The sequence below is a fragment of the Gambusia affinis genome, linkage group LG22, assembly GCF_019740435.1.
Source record: "Gambusia affinis linkage group LG22, SWU_Gaff_1.0, whole genome shotgun sequence".
Taxonomy (NCBI): Eukaryota; Metazoa; Chordata; class Actinopteri; order Cyprinodontiformes; family Poeciliidae; genus Gambusia; species Gambusia affinis.
Genome location: NC_057889.1, coordinates 4,212,611 through 4,229,944, shown reverse-complemented (window position 1 = coordinate 4,229,944; position 17,334 = coordinate 4,212,611). Strand labels below are relative to the sequence as shown.

General features: G+C 36.9%; 1 protein-coding gene across 5 annotated transcripts in view; it reads left to right on the top strand.

The window, feature by feature from the left end:
- The first annotated feature begins 7,533 nt into the window (after window positions 1–7,533).
- The window catches only part of LOC122825094 (exostosin-1), a 215,388-nt gene continuing 205,587 nt past the window's right edge, over window positions 7,534–17,334 (top strand). For 2 of the 5 annotated variants that reach the window (XM_044106170.1, XM_044106172.1), the window contains exons 1-3: window positions 7,534–8,220; window positions 8,933–9,441; window positions 11,393–12,144. In XM_044106170.1, the coding sequence (XP_043962105.1) occupies window positions 9,163–9,441; window positions 11,393–12,144 (1,031 nt within the window). In that variant the 5' untranslated portion in view covers window positions 7,534–8,220; window positions 8,933–9,162. Of the gene's footprint in view, window positions 8,221–8,932; window positions 9,442–10,111; window positions 10,277–10,296; window positions 10,358–11,392; window positions 12,145–17,334 lie in introns of those variants that run through there. The other 3 variants (XM_044106171.1, XM_044106173.1, XM_044106174.1) reach the window with 3 other exon arrangements.

Here is a 17,334-nt window from a genome sequence, read left to right as displayed (position 1 = left end):
CTAAATTAAGTCCTTATCGATGTAAGGAATAAACAAACTTCACAACATTTCTCCATTTACAGCAGGTCTTAGGACCGAAGGACATATTTAGTTCCACCTGCTGTTTGCTAACTGCAGCTGCTGTAATTGTTACGCCAGGCCACCAGGTGGCACTGTGATTTTAACTTGTCATCAAACGAGTGTGCGCTTTTGATTGTGTTCATGGTCACTGTAGACAGAAAAAAGAAATAAATTTCTACCAAATAAAATCTGGAATTTTGAGATTATTCTCAGAAATTTTCTAGAAAACATAAAGAAATATATCTAAGTTTGAAATGTTTAAAATTTGCTAGAAAAAGTCCAAAATTTTGAAATTAAGCTAAGAAATTCTTTAGAAAAATAAGGAAATTTCAGATTTTTAAAAATGGAAAGTTTGCCAGAAAACCTCTGAAATTTTGAGATAAATCACACACAAAAAGGAAATTTCTGAATTTTAAAAGTTTAAAATTTGGTGGTAAAAATTCAGAAAAAAGAGGAAACTTCTGAGTTTTAAAAATTCAAAACTTTTGACTTTTGAAACTCAGAAAATTTCCAAAAATTGAGAAACAGCAACTTCCTGACACTAAAAAATATTAATTTAATGCCAAAAAATTTAGTTTTTTAACATTTTTATTTAAGAACTTGATTTGTTTGTAGAAGTAGGCGAGATCCAAATAAAAACACAAAAATGAGCAAAATGTGAATTTTGCATTATTTTAAGCATCTGCATTCAACCCTCTTTACTCTGCTACTCTTAAATAAAACTCAAATAGTTGCACGGCGAGTTTAATCTCAGTTCAAATTCTGGCTGGATTTATTTCTGTGTGAGGTTTGCATGTCTTCCCAGCATGCACTGGTTTTCCCTTGATAATCTAGTTTTTCTTTTTGGTCTCTTCAATTAGAAGAATCCATGTCAAGCTTAAACGATTAACAGAAAATAGATGAATTTCTTGGACTTCTTGATGTTTTCCTAAACTTTGTTAAAGTTCCACGGTTACAGCAGGAGTCAGATTCACTAAAATCACGGCCGTCACCTTGTCTAGAAAAATCTGTTTCACTTTCTTCTCATACGTGATCCTGGCGCAGCACAAGAGAGAGACTTCTTCACTCCGGCCGAGGTTTCCAGGATTGATAGCAAAGCTGAAGAAGTGGAGGGAGTGAAGCGATGAAGTGAGACTGGAAACAGATCAAAGTTGTCTCTCTGTGCCGCTCCGTTAACACCAACACAACCCTTTCAGATTTATCAACCCCTAATGGAGCATGAACCCATCGACAGCAGCGAATCTTTCAGCGTTATCACAGCTCCAGTAAATTAGAGAGAGAGAGAGGGAGAAAAAGCTACTCTCTTCAGAGAGGCTGCTAGTTTTTATATCTGCCACAGTTTCAGATTAAACATTGAGAGATTTACAGGACAGCGCTGCTGCTGCTGCTGCTGCTGCTGCTGCTGCTGCTGCTGCTGCTGCTGCTGCTGCTGCTGCTGCTGCTGCTGCTGCTGCTGCTGCTGCTGCTGCTGCTGCTGCTGCTGCTGCTGCTGCTGCTGCTGCTGCTGCTGCTGCTGCTGCTGCTGCTGCTGCTGCTGCTGCTGCTGCTGCTGCTGCTGCTGCTGCTGCTGCTGCTGCTGCTGCTGCTGCTGATTTGAGATGAGGTGCCTTCTGAGGCATTGTTTTTTCAAGAGCTCAAATAAATCCAAACCTTTATTGGTTTCCTGTCCCCAGACTGTGTGAGATCCAGGATTTATTCTGCTCCCAGTTCCTGCGGACGGTCCGGCTTTGGCAGCAGAACAAGAGAAACACAGAAAAGCGCAGCGGCTGAAGAGAATCAAGGCCACAAGTTTCAAAAGAAACGAAGTAAAAGAGATCAGAATCAAACTGAATTCAATCACTGTGTGGTTCCCTTAAACCAACACATAAATACACAGAATAAAAAAGCAGCTTTGTATGTTCACATTTTGTCATATTAGAACTGCAAACTTCAATGTATTTAATTTGGATTTGAAGTAATTGTGAAGTAAAAGGAAAGTTTTACTCTGATGCCGCTAAATAAAATATTTCAGTAAACAGAATCCAGCTATTCTGTGATGATCTCAAAAGTTTTTTTCATTTTTACCACATTTTAAAAACTGTACAAAACACTTACATTCAAATTTTCTGTTTATTTAAAGTTTGGGATTTGACTAGGCCACCTGTGAGACATGACAAACTTAAACCATCCCACCGTTCCTGGCTGTGTGTTTTGGTTCATTGTTCATTGAACGCGAGCCGCCATCTTTTTCTGTCTCTTTGTGACTGCTTTAATAAAAACATCCCCACAGCATGCCATGACCACCACCATGTTTTCCCAGGATCAGGCGACATTCAGGATTTTGTAAAGTGTTGTTGGTCACATAGAACTTTGCATAAAGGTCCAAAAGTTCAAGCGCTGCAAATGAGACTCATAAAAAGTATTTTTTAATCAACAATAACCTCCATTTCTGTTTGTTTCAGACCAGATTTCTCTGATTTCTCCATCAGTTTCAGTTCAGCGTCTTCATGAAGGTTTGCAGTTGTGCAAAACTTTTTACATTTTAAGATGATTGATATTTTTTATTCCAACATTTTTGCACAATATTAGAAATGTATTTAAAACTGCAAACAAACAATCAATTCAATTTCCAAATAAAAAAATAAAACCTTTAGTGCAATAACAGCATTCCTTTGGTGGACATTTGATCATTCGCAGCATCTGCAGCTAAAAACACAAAGTTTAGGGCTGATTTATTGATTATTTTCCAGAGTAATTGATTAATAATTGGATAGAAAAAAAGCGCTTAAAGAGATTTTGTTTTTTAAAGAAGAGAAACTAAAACTGCTACTTGAGGAATTCTGGGTACAGAAAATATGTATTTTTTAATCGTAAATGCTCTGAGAATGTTATTATTTAAACAATTTGTTATTTTTTTGAGCCTGTAAACTCCATTTAACCCTCTAATGTTGCCATTTGGCAACAAATCACTTGAAGCTCTTCCACACACATACAGTACCTCCAATTTTACAATGCAGTGCGCTGAAAGAGAGACGAGACCCTAAGAAAAGATATATCAATGTTTTCTGGAGGGACGTTTGATCCCCGTTTCTACTGACCTCTTCACAGGGAGGGACCCTTTGACTCCTCAGAAATCATTAAAAAAAAAGTATTTTTATGACAATTTTGACCAGGAAGAAGTACATACTCAACAATAAATGAGGTAGGTTCACTATTCTGTCATTCATTGTGCTGCATTTAATAATTTAATAATGAGAAACAGTTAAAATGTTGATGTACCATTAAGGTTGCCATTATATTTCATGTTTATCTTCTAGAGTCTGCTATAATAATCATGCATTTTGTGAGTCCTTTCCATATTGATGTGACTATAATTAATGCTCTTTCTTCCGTTTACATCATTAATGCAACAATGTTTTATAGTTTCTTAGGAAGAAAACCAAACTAGCAGTTCCTTTTTATGGTAGTGATGATGCATTAGGATTTAGTGATGAAGAAAATGAGCAGCTTGCAACTTTGCAATGAGACAGTGAGGATGATGAAGACTATGAGGCAACAAGGAGGGTGAACGTGCAATTATTTCATGTTCATAACAAATAAATAACATACTAAAGATATTTATTTGTTTTCTAGGTCCATCTCCTCCACTGGAAGCTGAGAGGAACTGCTTCATCACTTTCTGCAACCAGAAAGGCATCAAGAAACTCAAATCAATTCAAAACCATTTTATCAATGAAATATGGCAATAAATTTAATTGTTTTTAGCTTTCAAATGAGTTTTATTGTTAAGTATTATTGCCACTGGAGACTATTTAGATTTAAATAAAGGTTTTTGGAATAATAAGCTAAACTCTGTTGTTTTCATTAATTTGTACTATAGTACAATGTTGCCAAATGAAAAAATAATATTTTTTAAAAATTTGTCTTTATTATGTTTACTTTGTTTATTTTATGTCAAACATCCCAAACATTTCTTTTCCAACTTGCATCATTATATGTACCATAGAGGGTTAACGATTAATCGATTGGAAAATCAGTTGACGATTTTTTTAATGATCGATTTAATTGTGATTAATCATTTCAGCACTACTTGTGATATTGTTTTATAACCTGATTAACTGAACAGTTAGCTGGTTTCCATGATACATTTTGTTCACTAATGTTTTTGAACAAAGCTTTAGAGAACAGCTGGAATTAAACTGAGATTAAATTTAGCGCATGATAAATATTTAAACTAAGTTGGGGACTTTTAAAGTTAATTAGTGATACCAGAGTAACACTAAATAAAATCCAGTGAATAAAAATGCAAACCAGACATAAAAATCCAGTAAAACACATGGAGGTTTGTGGTTGTATGGCAATAAGATGTAAATAATAAAGAAATAAAATAAAATGTTCACTGCTAGCTTAACTTAAGGGATCAGGATAAAACATGTGTCGTCTAAATCATGTGTTTGTAATTTTAGCTTTTTTTTTGCAGCTGTCATCTGCTGTCACACCAAAGTGCGCTCAGTGACAGAAAAAGAAAGTGTTTCAGCGATTTATAAAAGTGCTATTCACATTATTCACATATTTTCCTGAGAGGTTGTATTTGTGAACAGTCGAGGATTTTGAGAATGAGAAAGAAAAGTTTCAGAGTTAATAGCAAAAAGACAAAACAATTAATATCACATGCAAATTTTTGCAGGCTTGATTTTTGTTGGCTTTTGGAGACTGTGTGTCGACGTCGGATCGTTTCTCTTTGCTCCTCTTGTCAGGTTTTCTCACTGAGCCTGGCGTGCTGCTTGAGTTAATTAGAAATGCTAAATTAACCGTCAACGTGAATGACAAGGAGCTTGACTTTTTGTCTCTCTGAGTTAGTCCTGCGATGCGTTCAAGTACCTCCACTCTTACTGACTGATGTGTAGAGGAATGAGTTAAAAATAGACACTTTCATTGCTTTTTTAAAACCTTGAATGCTGAAATTTTGGTTAAAAATAAAGAGAAGCTGCAGATCAGAACTGCTCTGCTTTATGTTTTGCATGAGCGTCTTTGTCATCACTTTGTTCAGAGCATCCGAAGCTGAGATTATTAATATTGATGTGCTGCATGCAGATTGCTCAAGGCTCTTCGAAAATATTTGATAAGCATCTTTATCTGTGAGAAGGAGCAAGAAAACTGCAGTGAAGAAGCATTTTTAGAGATTGGCAGGTTGATCCTTTAATGTGGTTTCAGAACTCAAAAGTTGTTTTTTTGTTGTTGTTGTTTTTGCAGAAGGTGCAGAAATAAGCAGCCTACATAACAGATGCTTCTTTTCTCTTACAGTATGTTCATGCAAAAACATACCACTGGATTTAGCTCCCTAACAAAACTCTGTTTAGCATATTCAATTTGCATTGAATATGTAGAGAACAGAATAAGTTATGAAAATTAACTTTATAACCCATGCATGAAGTTGTCTTCATGCATACTGAGGCAGATTGTTTTAAATGTTGGCTTGGTGTCCAGAGGGGTTGCAAAAAAACAGAACATTTTCTGCAAGAAAAACATTAAATTCAACACACTGTAAAACTCTAGAACCCGACGGACCCACCGGTGGGTCCAGCTGCCATGTGACCTCGGCTCGCTTAGGGTGTAAGAGGTAAACTTGAAAATAAAAGTTCACCTGCTGCCTTAAAAATGAAATTTAAGTCAACTAGAAAATTGTTTAAGTTTCAACTCAGAAATTAAAGTTCATGAAGTCGATTTAACAACAACAGAAAAGTTGTCTAAACATTGTTTTTTAGTGCTGCAATTTAAATCAGATAATTATTTCATAATAAAAAGCCTCACTTGGTTAAAGAGCCACATTCATATATTATTTCACTCACAATATCGAGTTAAAATAAACACTTATTTTACTTTAGAATAATTTAATTCTAGTTTCCAATTGCAGGAACAAAATTTCTGATCTGATAATAAATTTTATTAAGCATAACAATGAATTCTGCTCAGAAACATTTAGTGTGAACAGGACATAAAAATAAACAAGAGTCAGATTAATGTAACGCACTTCTGTTTCAGGATACAACAACATGCCGCTAAGCATTCTGGGAAATAATCCCCACTCCTGTCTTTTTCTTCTCTCAGTTTTTTAAGTGCTAAGCTAAAAACTCCTGGAGGTTTGACAATATTAGTAAGAAGTTAACACAACTTACTCCTTTAAGTTTATCTTTCACAAACTCACACATTTAGGTTCAAAATCTAAAAGTGGTTGAATTTATTTGACTTAAAGAGCAAAAGATAGAAGACACAACTAAATGTTTTACAGTGTCAGAAATGCCTGAATATTAAGAAGTTATTTCCTCAAATTAATTTTCAGTTATTATTATTGTCTGGAATAATAATAATAATAATAATAATAATAATAATAATAATAATAATAATAATAATAATAATAATAATAATAATAATAATAATAATAAAAGCAGCAGTTTAGAGCCGGGGAAGCAGGTTTTCCTCTGAAAGTTTCCCCTAAAATCACTGCCATAAATAAAGAATGGGATAATAATAACATCCCATAGGAACAATTTCTCTCAGCAAACCTGGAGCAAATTGCTGATGAGCAGCATTTGTTTCAGAATGGCAGATTAAAGTTTTACAGGGTAAAAGTGATAAATCAGAGGAAAAAGGATCAAAACACAAACATTTTGGGTTCACAGCCCGGAAAGTGAAAATCATCTTGTTAGTTTGTGAACACAATAATGTCTTAACGAAGACATTTTGAATCTGAAGTCATAAGAATGGAAAAAAATGTTTTTTTGTAAATATGCTTTTACAAGAGAGAAAGGCGTGAACTTGTTGAAGTTTTTCATAAATTCATGACCTCTTTGAGATGTATTTCTGAAAAACTGGATTTAACATTAAATCTTTAAAGTTTTAATTCTGAAAACAGGATCTTCTTCAGACTCACAAAAGAAAACAAGACTGTTGCCACAAGATGGCGCTGTTTGATACAACAGTCGGATCATGATTTGACATCTGTGAACCTTCCCTGAAATGAATTAAATATATTCAGATGTCAGATAAATTGGGATGTAACAACTAAAGTGTGAAATCAAATGAAAACCAAACAAACTGTAAAACATTTTCAGCAGAAAGATTCTATAAGAGTTAAATTTATACTAAATCTGATTCCACAAACTTTGCTGCTGCCTAATTCATGTGAACACCTCAGGAAATTTTATTTTCTAAATGTATCAAAGATATTAGAAATAGAAAAACATACAAAATGAGAAAATTAGATCAATTTGTTTTGTGTTACAGCTAATTTAAAAGCAAAAAAAGAGAATAATGTAGATAAATAAGTGATGAAATATGGAAAAAAACGTCTTTCTGATTATTGTGTTATTTATTTCTTGTAAACTCGGACTTCCTGTTGAATCTGAGCGAACCGAGCCGGTGTGATGAATGGTGAGTTCCGATACCTTATCAGAGCCACCAGACGGGACGTGCAAGCTGCGCTCCGATCCCCGCATGCAGCCTGATGCTGCAGCAGCTGCTGCCGCCCGGCTTATCTGCGCTGCTGCTGATGCTGCAGCACGTCCAGCTCTGGATCTCAGCATGGAAACGTGAAAGAAAGCCGGAACCTGCTGCTCGACAGGGAGCAGCCCAGACGAACCCGGGTAAACACTGCAGGTGTTTATCTGATTTATCGCCGCCGTTCCGTCGCGCCTGTAGCGGGATTTCACTGCTGGTTGCGTTTCTTAACTCACCTGACGCGGTGATTTCTGCGTAATTCTCGATGTGAGCTCCTCAGGTGGAGGAACACCCAGCCAAAGTTTACTGGTGTTTTTCCTGGGAGGAGGGGATGGGAGAGACGCTGATTGGAGGTGAATTCATTCTGGATGGATGCTGCTTTCAGACCGAGCAGCGCCTGCAGGCGGGGGATGCATGAGCGGCGCTCAGCGGCTCGTTTCGGTCGGGAAAAGTTTGTGGTGGAGGATGGAGGCGGCTCTCCGGATTTGGTTTCTTGGCGCACACTTTGTGGAGTAATGCGCTCCCGCACGTGGGTTTCTTAAGGCTCAGGCGGCGCGTGCATGGATCCATAGTCCCGTTTGTTAATGGAGGATGTTTCCAAACTGTGGAGCCCTGCTCAGGCTGGAGGGGAGAGCAGCGCACACCCAGATCCATCCCGGAACCAGAACAGTTTCAGTTAACCAGGTAAGTTCACCTTCATCTCCATAGAAACTGTTGCAAAAGTTACACAAGTATGAAGTTTACCTAATTACTTAATTAAGGTTAACCACAATAATATATATATTTGAGCTCACACTAACATGGTGAAAATAAGAAAATATTAAGTAACAAAACAAGAAACAAACAAACCTATAAACATATTTAAATACGACAAAAAAAAACAGGATGTTATTGTTTTATTATTATTTTTATCGGTAAAAAAATCGGTAAATTTTTTTTAGTTATATATTTATTACATTCATTTCTACTCACAGTTTCTGTATTTATTTTTGCCTTTAGATTTTTTCTGAATGTTAAGTTTTATTTGGATGAATCTTTTTTAACTGTAACTGTAGTCATTGGTTTAATTTCGTCTCTTTAATTTTCCCTTTACACCATTTCTCTCTGTCAATATGAAAAATATGCATCATTTAATGTGTTTTGAAACTTTACAAAACGTTTCTTTGTATCTGCTGTGAAGAATGGAGCTCCAACTTTTAAAAACATATTAATTTTCCCATGTCATCAAATGAAGTTTGTTTGACTTGATAATGTTGACCAACCAGCTGATCCAAGTTGGATTAGCTGGTTGTTTTTCAGTCATAAATGAAAGTGTGTCTCTTTGAATTAACTTGTAAAATCACTGGATTAGTAACTGAAAACCTGATTAATGTTTCAGTTTTTCTTTTTCTTTCAGTATCCAACAAAAATCCCAAAATGCTGAGCTGCGGATAGAGACCTGCCTCCCTGTTCCTCCCCTCCTCTTTTTATAATTTTTCCTTGTTACTCATCTTTGTCTTTTCCCTTCCTCTTCTCCAACTCACTACCTCCTCCTCCATAACTCTGCAACTCCTCCGTGCATCCCTCTCTTCCTCCCTCCCTCCCCCAACCTGAGACCTCCTCCTCCTCCTTCATCCCGCAGCACACATGCAGGCCAAGAAGCGGTACCTGCTTGTGTCTGTGGTGGCCGGTCTACTCTTCCTCATCTACCTGTGGGGTCTGCAGATTGGGGAGTTCCAGCAGCAGCCGTACCATTATCCCCAGATTCACCAGTACCACCAGCAGGACTACCAGTACTACTACTACCAGAGGAAAGACGTCTACCAGCCGCAGCCGCTGCCCCAGAGACTCCCGTCCAGACCGGCGCGACGCTGGCCGGAGCTGACCGAGCTGCTGGACCCCTACCTGGAGGGAGGAGAGCAAGAGGTGGGCGAGAGGGGAGAGGTTTGGCCCTTATTTTGGAAAACTAAAACTAAAACGAGGCAGATTAAAAATAACCTGCTAAACATTAGCTGCATTTTCATTACAAATGTCAATATTTTGCTAAATAAAAACCCCCAAAACGAAACAATAAAAATACAAGATCGCAACTGCGCCGCTTCCGTTAAAAAAAGCGCAATTAAAATCATATGTGAATAACTTTGTTTACGTGATAAGTCACTAAAAACATGCAGCAATGTCATCCTCCAACTACTTCCTGTTGTCTTCTTTGTGGTTTTCACCAGTGACAACATCCAGTGTTGGTCATATGACTCCTATGATGCAGAAAAAAAGTGCTTTTATTGCAATTTTGAAAAAATAAAATAAATTAAATAAACCGTATTCTAGCGCCAAGACTTTTTATCAAAAAATTAGAGTATTTTTCCAAATTGCCGTGTTTGCAATAAGTAAATGCATTTCACCTGTCAATCATTTTAGAGGCAACTGACCAATCAGCGGTCGCGTTTTGTCCCGAAGTACACGCCCCTTATCTGGAGAAACTGAACTTCCTTTAGCATTCCCCGTTGTTCATCTTTGCTAACACGATGCGGTCAGAGATTTCGAGGAAAATAGTTGGAAATTCTGGTCAAACATTGTCAATGGGCGAACATAGAGTCCCGACTTCCGTTACCCGGAACGTTCAGAGGGCGGAAAACAATTTTTTAAAGTTCCAAAACCGAAACGGAGTCTGGAATATCGCAAGAGATGGATTAAGACCTGCAGCTGACGTCATGTCCGGTTGAATGAAACCGTCGTCAACGGCAACTGTCACATATTCAAGGTATCTGGTAGTAAGCATCCTGTTTTTTTTTTTCTCATAACGAAACTTATTGATAGTAAAACCAAAGGTCAATAAGTGAAGGTATTTATGCTTGATTTTATGTATGTAAATTCCAATGTTAGCTCTACGGCGACATGAAAACAGTAACTGCGGTATTTACATTGAAGCACTTTTCTATGCTAATGTTTATTTTTAGCCATTTTCCCTTTATGGCAGATTTTCACTAGCTAGTTTTATGTAAGTCATAACTCACCTGTTTTGTACGTAAAAAATGCGTCAGACACACCTTATCTCCCACATCCAATGAGACTTTGTGCTCCTCATTCTTACTCCGGCATGGAAAGGCTTGGGTTTTGACATTTATTTCTCTGTTGTTTCCCGCGAACCTGATGTGAAACTCATTGGAGAATCTTCTTGCTTGGTGCTTTTTCCTTAATGTCGGCTGATAAGAGAAAATTGACTCAAAATGTCTGGTGTAACACATTCACTTCCACTACGTCTGCCAATTGTAACATTGTTTGTTTGTCGGAGGTTTGCTCTACTTCCTCATGGTGGAATGACGATTACATTTTAATGCAAAGTTATAATATCAATATGCATAATATAATATAATATTTAATATTTGCTTTATAGGTTCCATTAAAAGTGTCAACATTGCATTAGTCAGTAAATGACATTTCGTTGCCAATTTTTGCATCTTTGTGGAATGGCAATAAAATAAGTCTGAGTCCAAATAATGACACTTTTAATGGAAAGTTGCTTTAGAAGTTTCTTAAATGTGTCAACTTTGCAGTAAAAGTGTCTTTCTTTACTGAATAGCACTTTATGACAACAGTCATAAACATTAATCATGTCCATTGTTAGTCTTATACACTAACAATAAGACTGTCAGTGTCAATTTATTTATAAGCACTTTAAATCAACTACTAGCTGCACTAAAGAACTGCACATTATTCATAAAATCAGTGATGATTTTCATCTTTTACCCCTTCAAGCAAAGTGTTACCTGTATATCATTGTACTGTGAGCTGTATGGATGGTCTGGTGTATTATTACGTTATTTTTTTAATGTATTTGCCCCTTTAGGGTAATAAATTGATTGTGTTTTCCTTGCAGGAGGACAGCCCTCAGCTGCACCACCAGCACACCTCGCCCCATGAACGACGGGCGATCCGAGACAACATCTACAAGAACAAGCGCTGCCGCATGGAAACCTGTTTTGACTTTTTGCGTTGCCAGTCGGGTTTCGGGGTTTATATCTACCCCCCGCAGAGAGGCGACGAGATCTCAGAGACCTACCAGAAGATCCTGTCGTCCATCCGGGAGTCTCGGTTCCACACGGCGGACCCCTCCCGGGCCTGCCTCTTTGTTCTGGCCGTGGACACGTTGGACAGGGACCAGCTCTCGGCTCAGTACGTCCAGAACGTCAGGGCCCGCATCCACAGCCTGCCCACGTGGAACGATGGCCGGAACCACCTCATATTCAACCTGTACTCTGGCACCTGGCCGGACTACACGGAGGATCTGGGATTCGAAGTGGGCCAGTCCATCCTGGCCAAGGCCAGCGCCGATGTGGCCAACTTTAGGCCGAACTTTGACATCTCCATTCCACTGTTCTCCAAAGATCACCCTCTGAAAGGAGAGTCAGCCGGTTATCCGGCACGGAGCGACGCCTCGCCCTCCAGGAAGTACCAGCTGGTTTTTAAAGGGAAGCGCTACCTGACTGGCATTGGCTCAGAGACGAGAAACGCGCTCTATCACATCCACAACGGGGAAGATATTATCCTGCTGACCACATGCAAACATGGCAAAGACTGGGAGAAACACAAAGACTCCCGCTGCGACCGAGACAACGAAGACTACTCAAAGTAAGGATAACTTTATTAACCTCTTCTCCTCCTTTTACGATTCCTTCGTACCAAACATCTGAGCTCTTGAATGGTGGTGTCACTCTGATTGGTTTTCACCGGTTTATTTGATTCTTCATTGTCTGAAACAAAGAAAACCAAGCAGGGCTTTAGCTGCTGTAGCCGTTCTGTATGGAAAAGGATTATGGCCACTAGAAAAAACTAAAAAAAGTGCTGACTTTAACATCAGAATTGCATGTCTCAGAATTCTGACACTAATTTCAGAATTTTTACATTAATTTCAGAATTTTACACATTTTCTCAGAATTTTGAGAGTAATTACAGAATTTTGACATTAATTTTAGAATTCTGAATTTTTTTCTCAGAATTTTGACATTTTGTCTCAGAATTCTGACACTAATTTCAGAATTTTGACATTATTTTCAGAATTTTACATATTTTTTCAGAATTCTGACACTAATTTCAGAATTTTGACATTAATTTCAGAATTTTGACATTAATTTCAGAATTTTTACATTAATTTCAGAATTTTTACATTAATTTCAGAACTTTGACATTTTGTTTCGGAATTGTGACTTTTTCTCTGAGATCTTCTGAAAAAAAGTCAAAATAACATTTTTCTTTTTCAGTTATCCTAAAGTTTTGTCATTTCTATCACAGTGTAAATGCAGTAGATTTGTGCATCTTTTCACCTAAAATTCAGTGTTATTGTCTTTGTGCTGGTAAAAGCTGTGAATGTATATACATTTTATGAGTTGTGAACTCTTCCTCCAGAGAGTTTGGGATTGCTGCTGTTTGTGAAGCTTTGCTTAGAGAAAGCGGGCGGCTGTTTTCATGCAGAGCGCTGGCAATCGTCATGGGAGTTGAGTTTTATTGTTGCTGTGCCTCTCTGAGACAAAATGCAACACAGATGTACAAGCGTTTGTGCTGTTGTCTGTAAAGGTTTTGCGTGTTTTTGACGGATTTGAAGCAGCAGGAGAGTGGAAACAAATCCTGAAAGATGGAAAGCTTTGTTGGTTTCTCAGAATCAGCTGCTGAGTTAGTTCAGAGGAAAAAACATCCCAGGTTCAGAAGAGGGGTTTGGTGTGCAAACTTCCAGCTGCAGCTAAAGAGGCCAGAAGAGGCAGAACTGCTGGATATAAAGCTGCTTTCCTCTGGTTTCCACTCAAGATGTTTGTCCATCAGTCTTCACATGAATATTTTGACTTCAATAAAAATTCTTCTGGTTGCAGAAACTTCAGGGAAGCAAACAGTTTCTACTTGTGCTTGTTGGAAATGATATTGTGCTTTTATTCCATTTTAAATGGAAATTGGTTTCCATTCAGATAAATGGTTGTTATGATGGAGTTTTAGAACCATGCTAATAAAAGAGAATAAAGTCAATATTACCAGAATAAAGAAATGTCTAGTCTGGAAATATTACGACTTCTCATTGTTATGACTTCTTGTATTATTATGACTTTATTTTCATACGACTTCTTGTAATGTTATTATGGCTTTATCCTCACAATATCATGACTTTATTCTTGAAATATTATGACTTTATTCTCATATTATTACTACATTTGTGTTTGTTTTGACTTTATTCTTGTAATAATTCAACTTAATTCCTGCAATACTTTGATTTTGTTGAAATAATACTAAGGCTTCATTCTAGTTTAATGTAACTGTGTTCTCACGATATCATGACTTTATTCTGACTATTCTCATCTTAATGACTCCAGTATTTTCATATTATTACAACTTTATTCTTGTATTATTAAAACTTTATTCTTACACTGACTTTATTCTCATAATTTTAGTATTTCTTTCTCCGTCTGGCCCTAATAGTCCGTCGTAGGATGCAGATCAGTGGTTTTACTTTTCCAAGGTCACATCCGTCTGGCTCTATGTTTCTCTTTTTCTCTATTTCTGTTGTGCCCCAGTTTTTGTTTGATGATGTGTTAATACCAGACGGGTAAAATACTGTTTGTATCAAAACTCTGCGGCTGAAACTCGGGTAAACGTTTCTAAAGGTGTTGTGTGCGACTCGTCTTCGCCGTATGACTCGTGGTGGTGATGCAGGACGGGGCTCCAAGTCCACTTATGTCTTATTTGTCCCTGTCTGCATACATGGTGTCAGCAGTTGGTCTGTAGGCCCCGTTTATTTCTAACTTAATGTGTTGCCGTACGAAGCCAACGCAGCAAAATGAAAAATCTGCGTGTCTCGCTGCTAATGGACTGCAATGTATTCTGAGAAGTGCAGTGATGGTAATCGCAGCGACACAGTTACGTTTGTCTCTGAACAATGACTTCCTCAACATGCTGAGCAGCAGCGGCTCTGCAGAGGAGGACAAACTCTCCTAAACAACGATTTCAGAAGAAGAAGAAACAAGAATAACATCAGAATGATGTTTGATAAACTTCTCACATCTGGACATTAAATCAGCTACATAAACAGATATTATGTTGTTCTTTTAATGCATGAAGAAAAGATTTTAATGACCATCAAAACAAATTATGTACTGGAGAAAAAATATAAATGTGGAAATTTTTACTTTAAAACATTGCATTATAGGGGCATTAATGATTTATTGTCTACTATCTGCTGAATAAAACAAGATAATAAAAAATGAATGGATAGAAAAGTGCTTAAGAGGCTGCACTACGAATTAAACAGTCTATTAATTATTTGTCTTCAGTCTGGTCTAATATGAAATACCATTAGTTTCAACCTGTAGCTCATTTTTGTTTGAACTAGATACCAACCAAAGTTTTAATTCATTTCAAATATCTCAATTCTAATTTTATACCATTGTGAATTAATAACTAAGAATATTAAAGTTTATTTTCTAGCCTTCCTGCTGTGCAATTAAATTTACAAACTAGGATGAGAGGTGACGTCACACTGTGTGAGAGAGAAGTTGCTGCAAAACTGCAGATGCACTGATTGTATATCAATATCTGTATCAGTTCTGATATTTAAAAACAATGATTCTGATGCATAAGAGCAGATCTATTCAGTCTAGTTCTATGTCTTGTGCTCTGAGTGACATCATGGTTTATTATTTACTTTACATTATATTTAGTATTTTCTTATCGCACTTTCTGGACCATTTGGTTTTTTTGCAGTTTATTTTTTTACATCTGTAGTTGTTTAACCGAGTTTCATACATAAACTAAAAACTGATTTAAAGAAATTTTTTATAGACAAGTGTGTTTATATGCTTCCTTTTTTATTATTAAATTGAATATAATTTCATATTTATATATAATTCTTTTCCAGGTTAACTTAAAAGTGAGCTGTTATTGTTGCAGGTTAATTTTCTAAACTACAGAAAAGTAAATGTTAGGAATGCTCTTATATGAAAAATTGAGCTGATGTTGATATCCAGTATTTTTACTTCTGTTATGGTAGAATTTACCAATATTTAACTTTCTAAAAAAATTTTTATGCGATTACTCGATTAATAGTAAAAATAATCAATAGAATACTCGATCACTAAAACAATCGTTTGCAACAGCCCTAGTCTGTGTTTTAAGAACAGAAATGTTTTTCTGTATCGGATCGGTCGATACTAAACCTCAGATATCGGTATCGGAAGTGACCAAAATGTAAAACAACCTTTTACTGTCCTTCCAGAAACAAAGGTAAAATAATGGCTGAGTTGGCTCAAAAAACGTTATGTTGGGTTTTAGGGTTTCGGTGTGAGTGTTTGCTTTGTTTGTCTCTGTAAATGTTCGTAATATTTCTCACACACGTTCAGACGGAAATCTGTCTCCAGTGACTGTAAGGAGTCAGAAATTAATTAACTAATGGAGTCCATCACTGGCGACAGCAAAACCGCTGCTTTGTCTCATTACATGTGAAAGCAAAACATTTAATCACTCTTCATGCAAAATAAGTAGAATCAAGATTATCTAAAAAAAAATCTACTTGTGTTCAAATAAATAAGAAAACATGTAATTGAGCATATTTCTGTTAGTTTTCTGTTTTACAGTGTTCTGGGTTTGTCGTTTTCTGTTTTTAGAAACATTTTAATCCACATTCTGTCACGGGGCGCATCATAAACGAAAACATCCCGCTCAGAATGTTTGCATGAGACAAACATGTTGGACTTTTTTCTTTCTGCAAAACAAACTCCGCTGCGCTCCTTTTGAATCACCGGGTTGCTGCAGACGGATCCTTCCCGCTTGTTTGCTTTCTGTTTTACACGCCGGTCGTCGACACAAACATCAGCCTCTGCTTTCGGGGGGCTGAGCGGGGGATCCTGCACAGCGAAGCTCCCTGATGAGAACTGAAACCGACGGGGATCTTGGAGCCTCGGGGTGGTCGATAATTGCCCTCCAATTGAATTAAGCTGTGAATGAAGGGGATAGATATGGATCTGGCCTCCCTCTGAGCCGCGCTGGCTCGGATTCAAGCTGTTTAACTGTATGTAGATAACAGTCGGCTTAGCCAATTAGAGCTTTGCCGTGCAGAACTGTTCCTCCAAAGACTGTTTAATATCCCAGCCTGTGAACTCGACTCAGGAAGCAGCAGAAGAATGTTTATTCAAATCACTCACACGACTTTCATGTTGCTACTTGTAGTAAAAATGGAGATTAGCTTCCTTATTCCTATTTAAAGTTATTCTAGTTTCCTTTACAGTATTTACAAATGCAAACGTGGCGTATTTCTCTCCATATGTACTTCAAACCAAAGTATGCCGGTGTATAATATTTTAAAGTGGAGTAAATTGATCACTTGTGGGCTACGTATCTGTGGCAACATGTGAGGGCCATTATAGATGGAGGAAAAAAATATTGTACAAAAATATAAGAAATTTTCTGGAAAGTCAAAAAATTAGCTTGAAAAAAAAAAATAAAAAATGAGATTAGTCTCAGAAATTTTGTAGAAAAAACATGGAAATTTCTGTGCTTTGAAAGTTGAAAATTTTCTAGAAAAAATTAGAAATTTTGAGATGAGTCTCTGAAATTTTCTAGAAAAAAATCCCAAAACTTTCTCAGTTTGGAAGGTTGCAAATTTGCAGTAAAAACACTCAGAAATTTTGAGTTTAATAACAGAATTTGTAGAAAAAAAGATGGACATTTCTGACTTTGGAAAGTTGCAAATTTTCTAAAAAATATATTTAGAAATATAAATAAAAAAAAAAAACATGGTAATGGCAGAAAAACAACTCACTGTTTAAGGAAATCCGTTTATCTGCC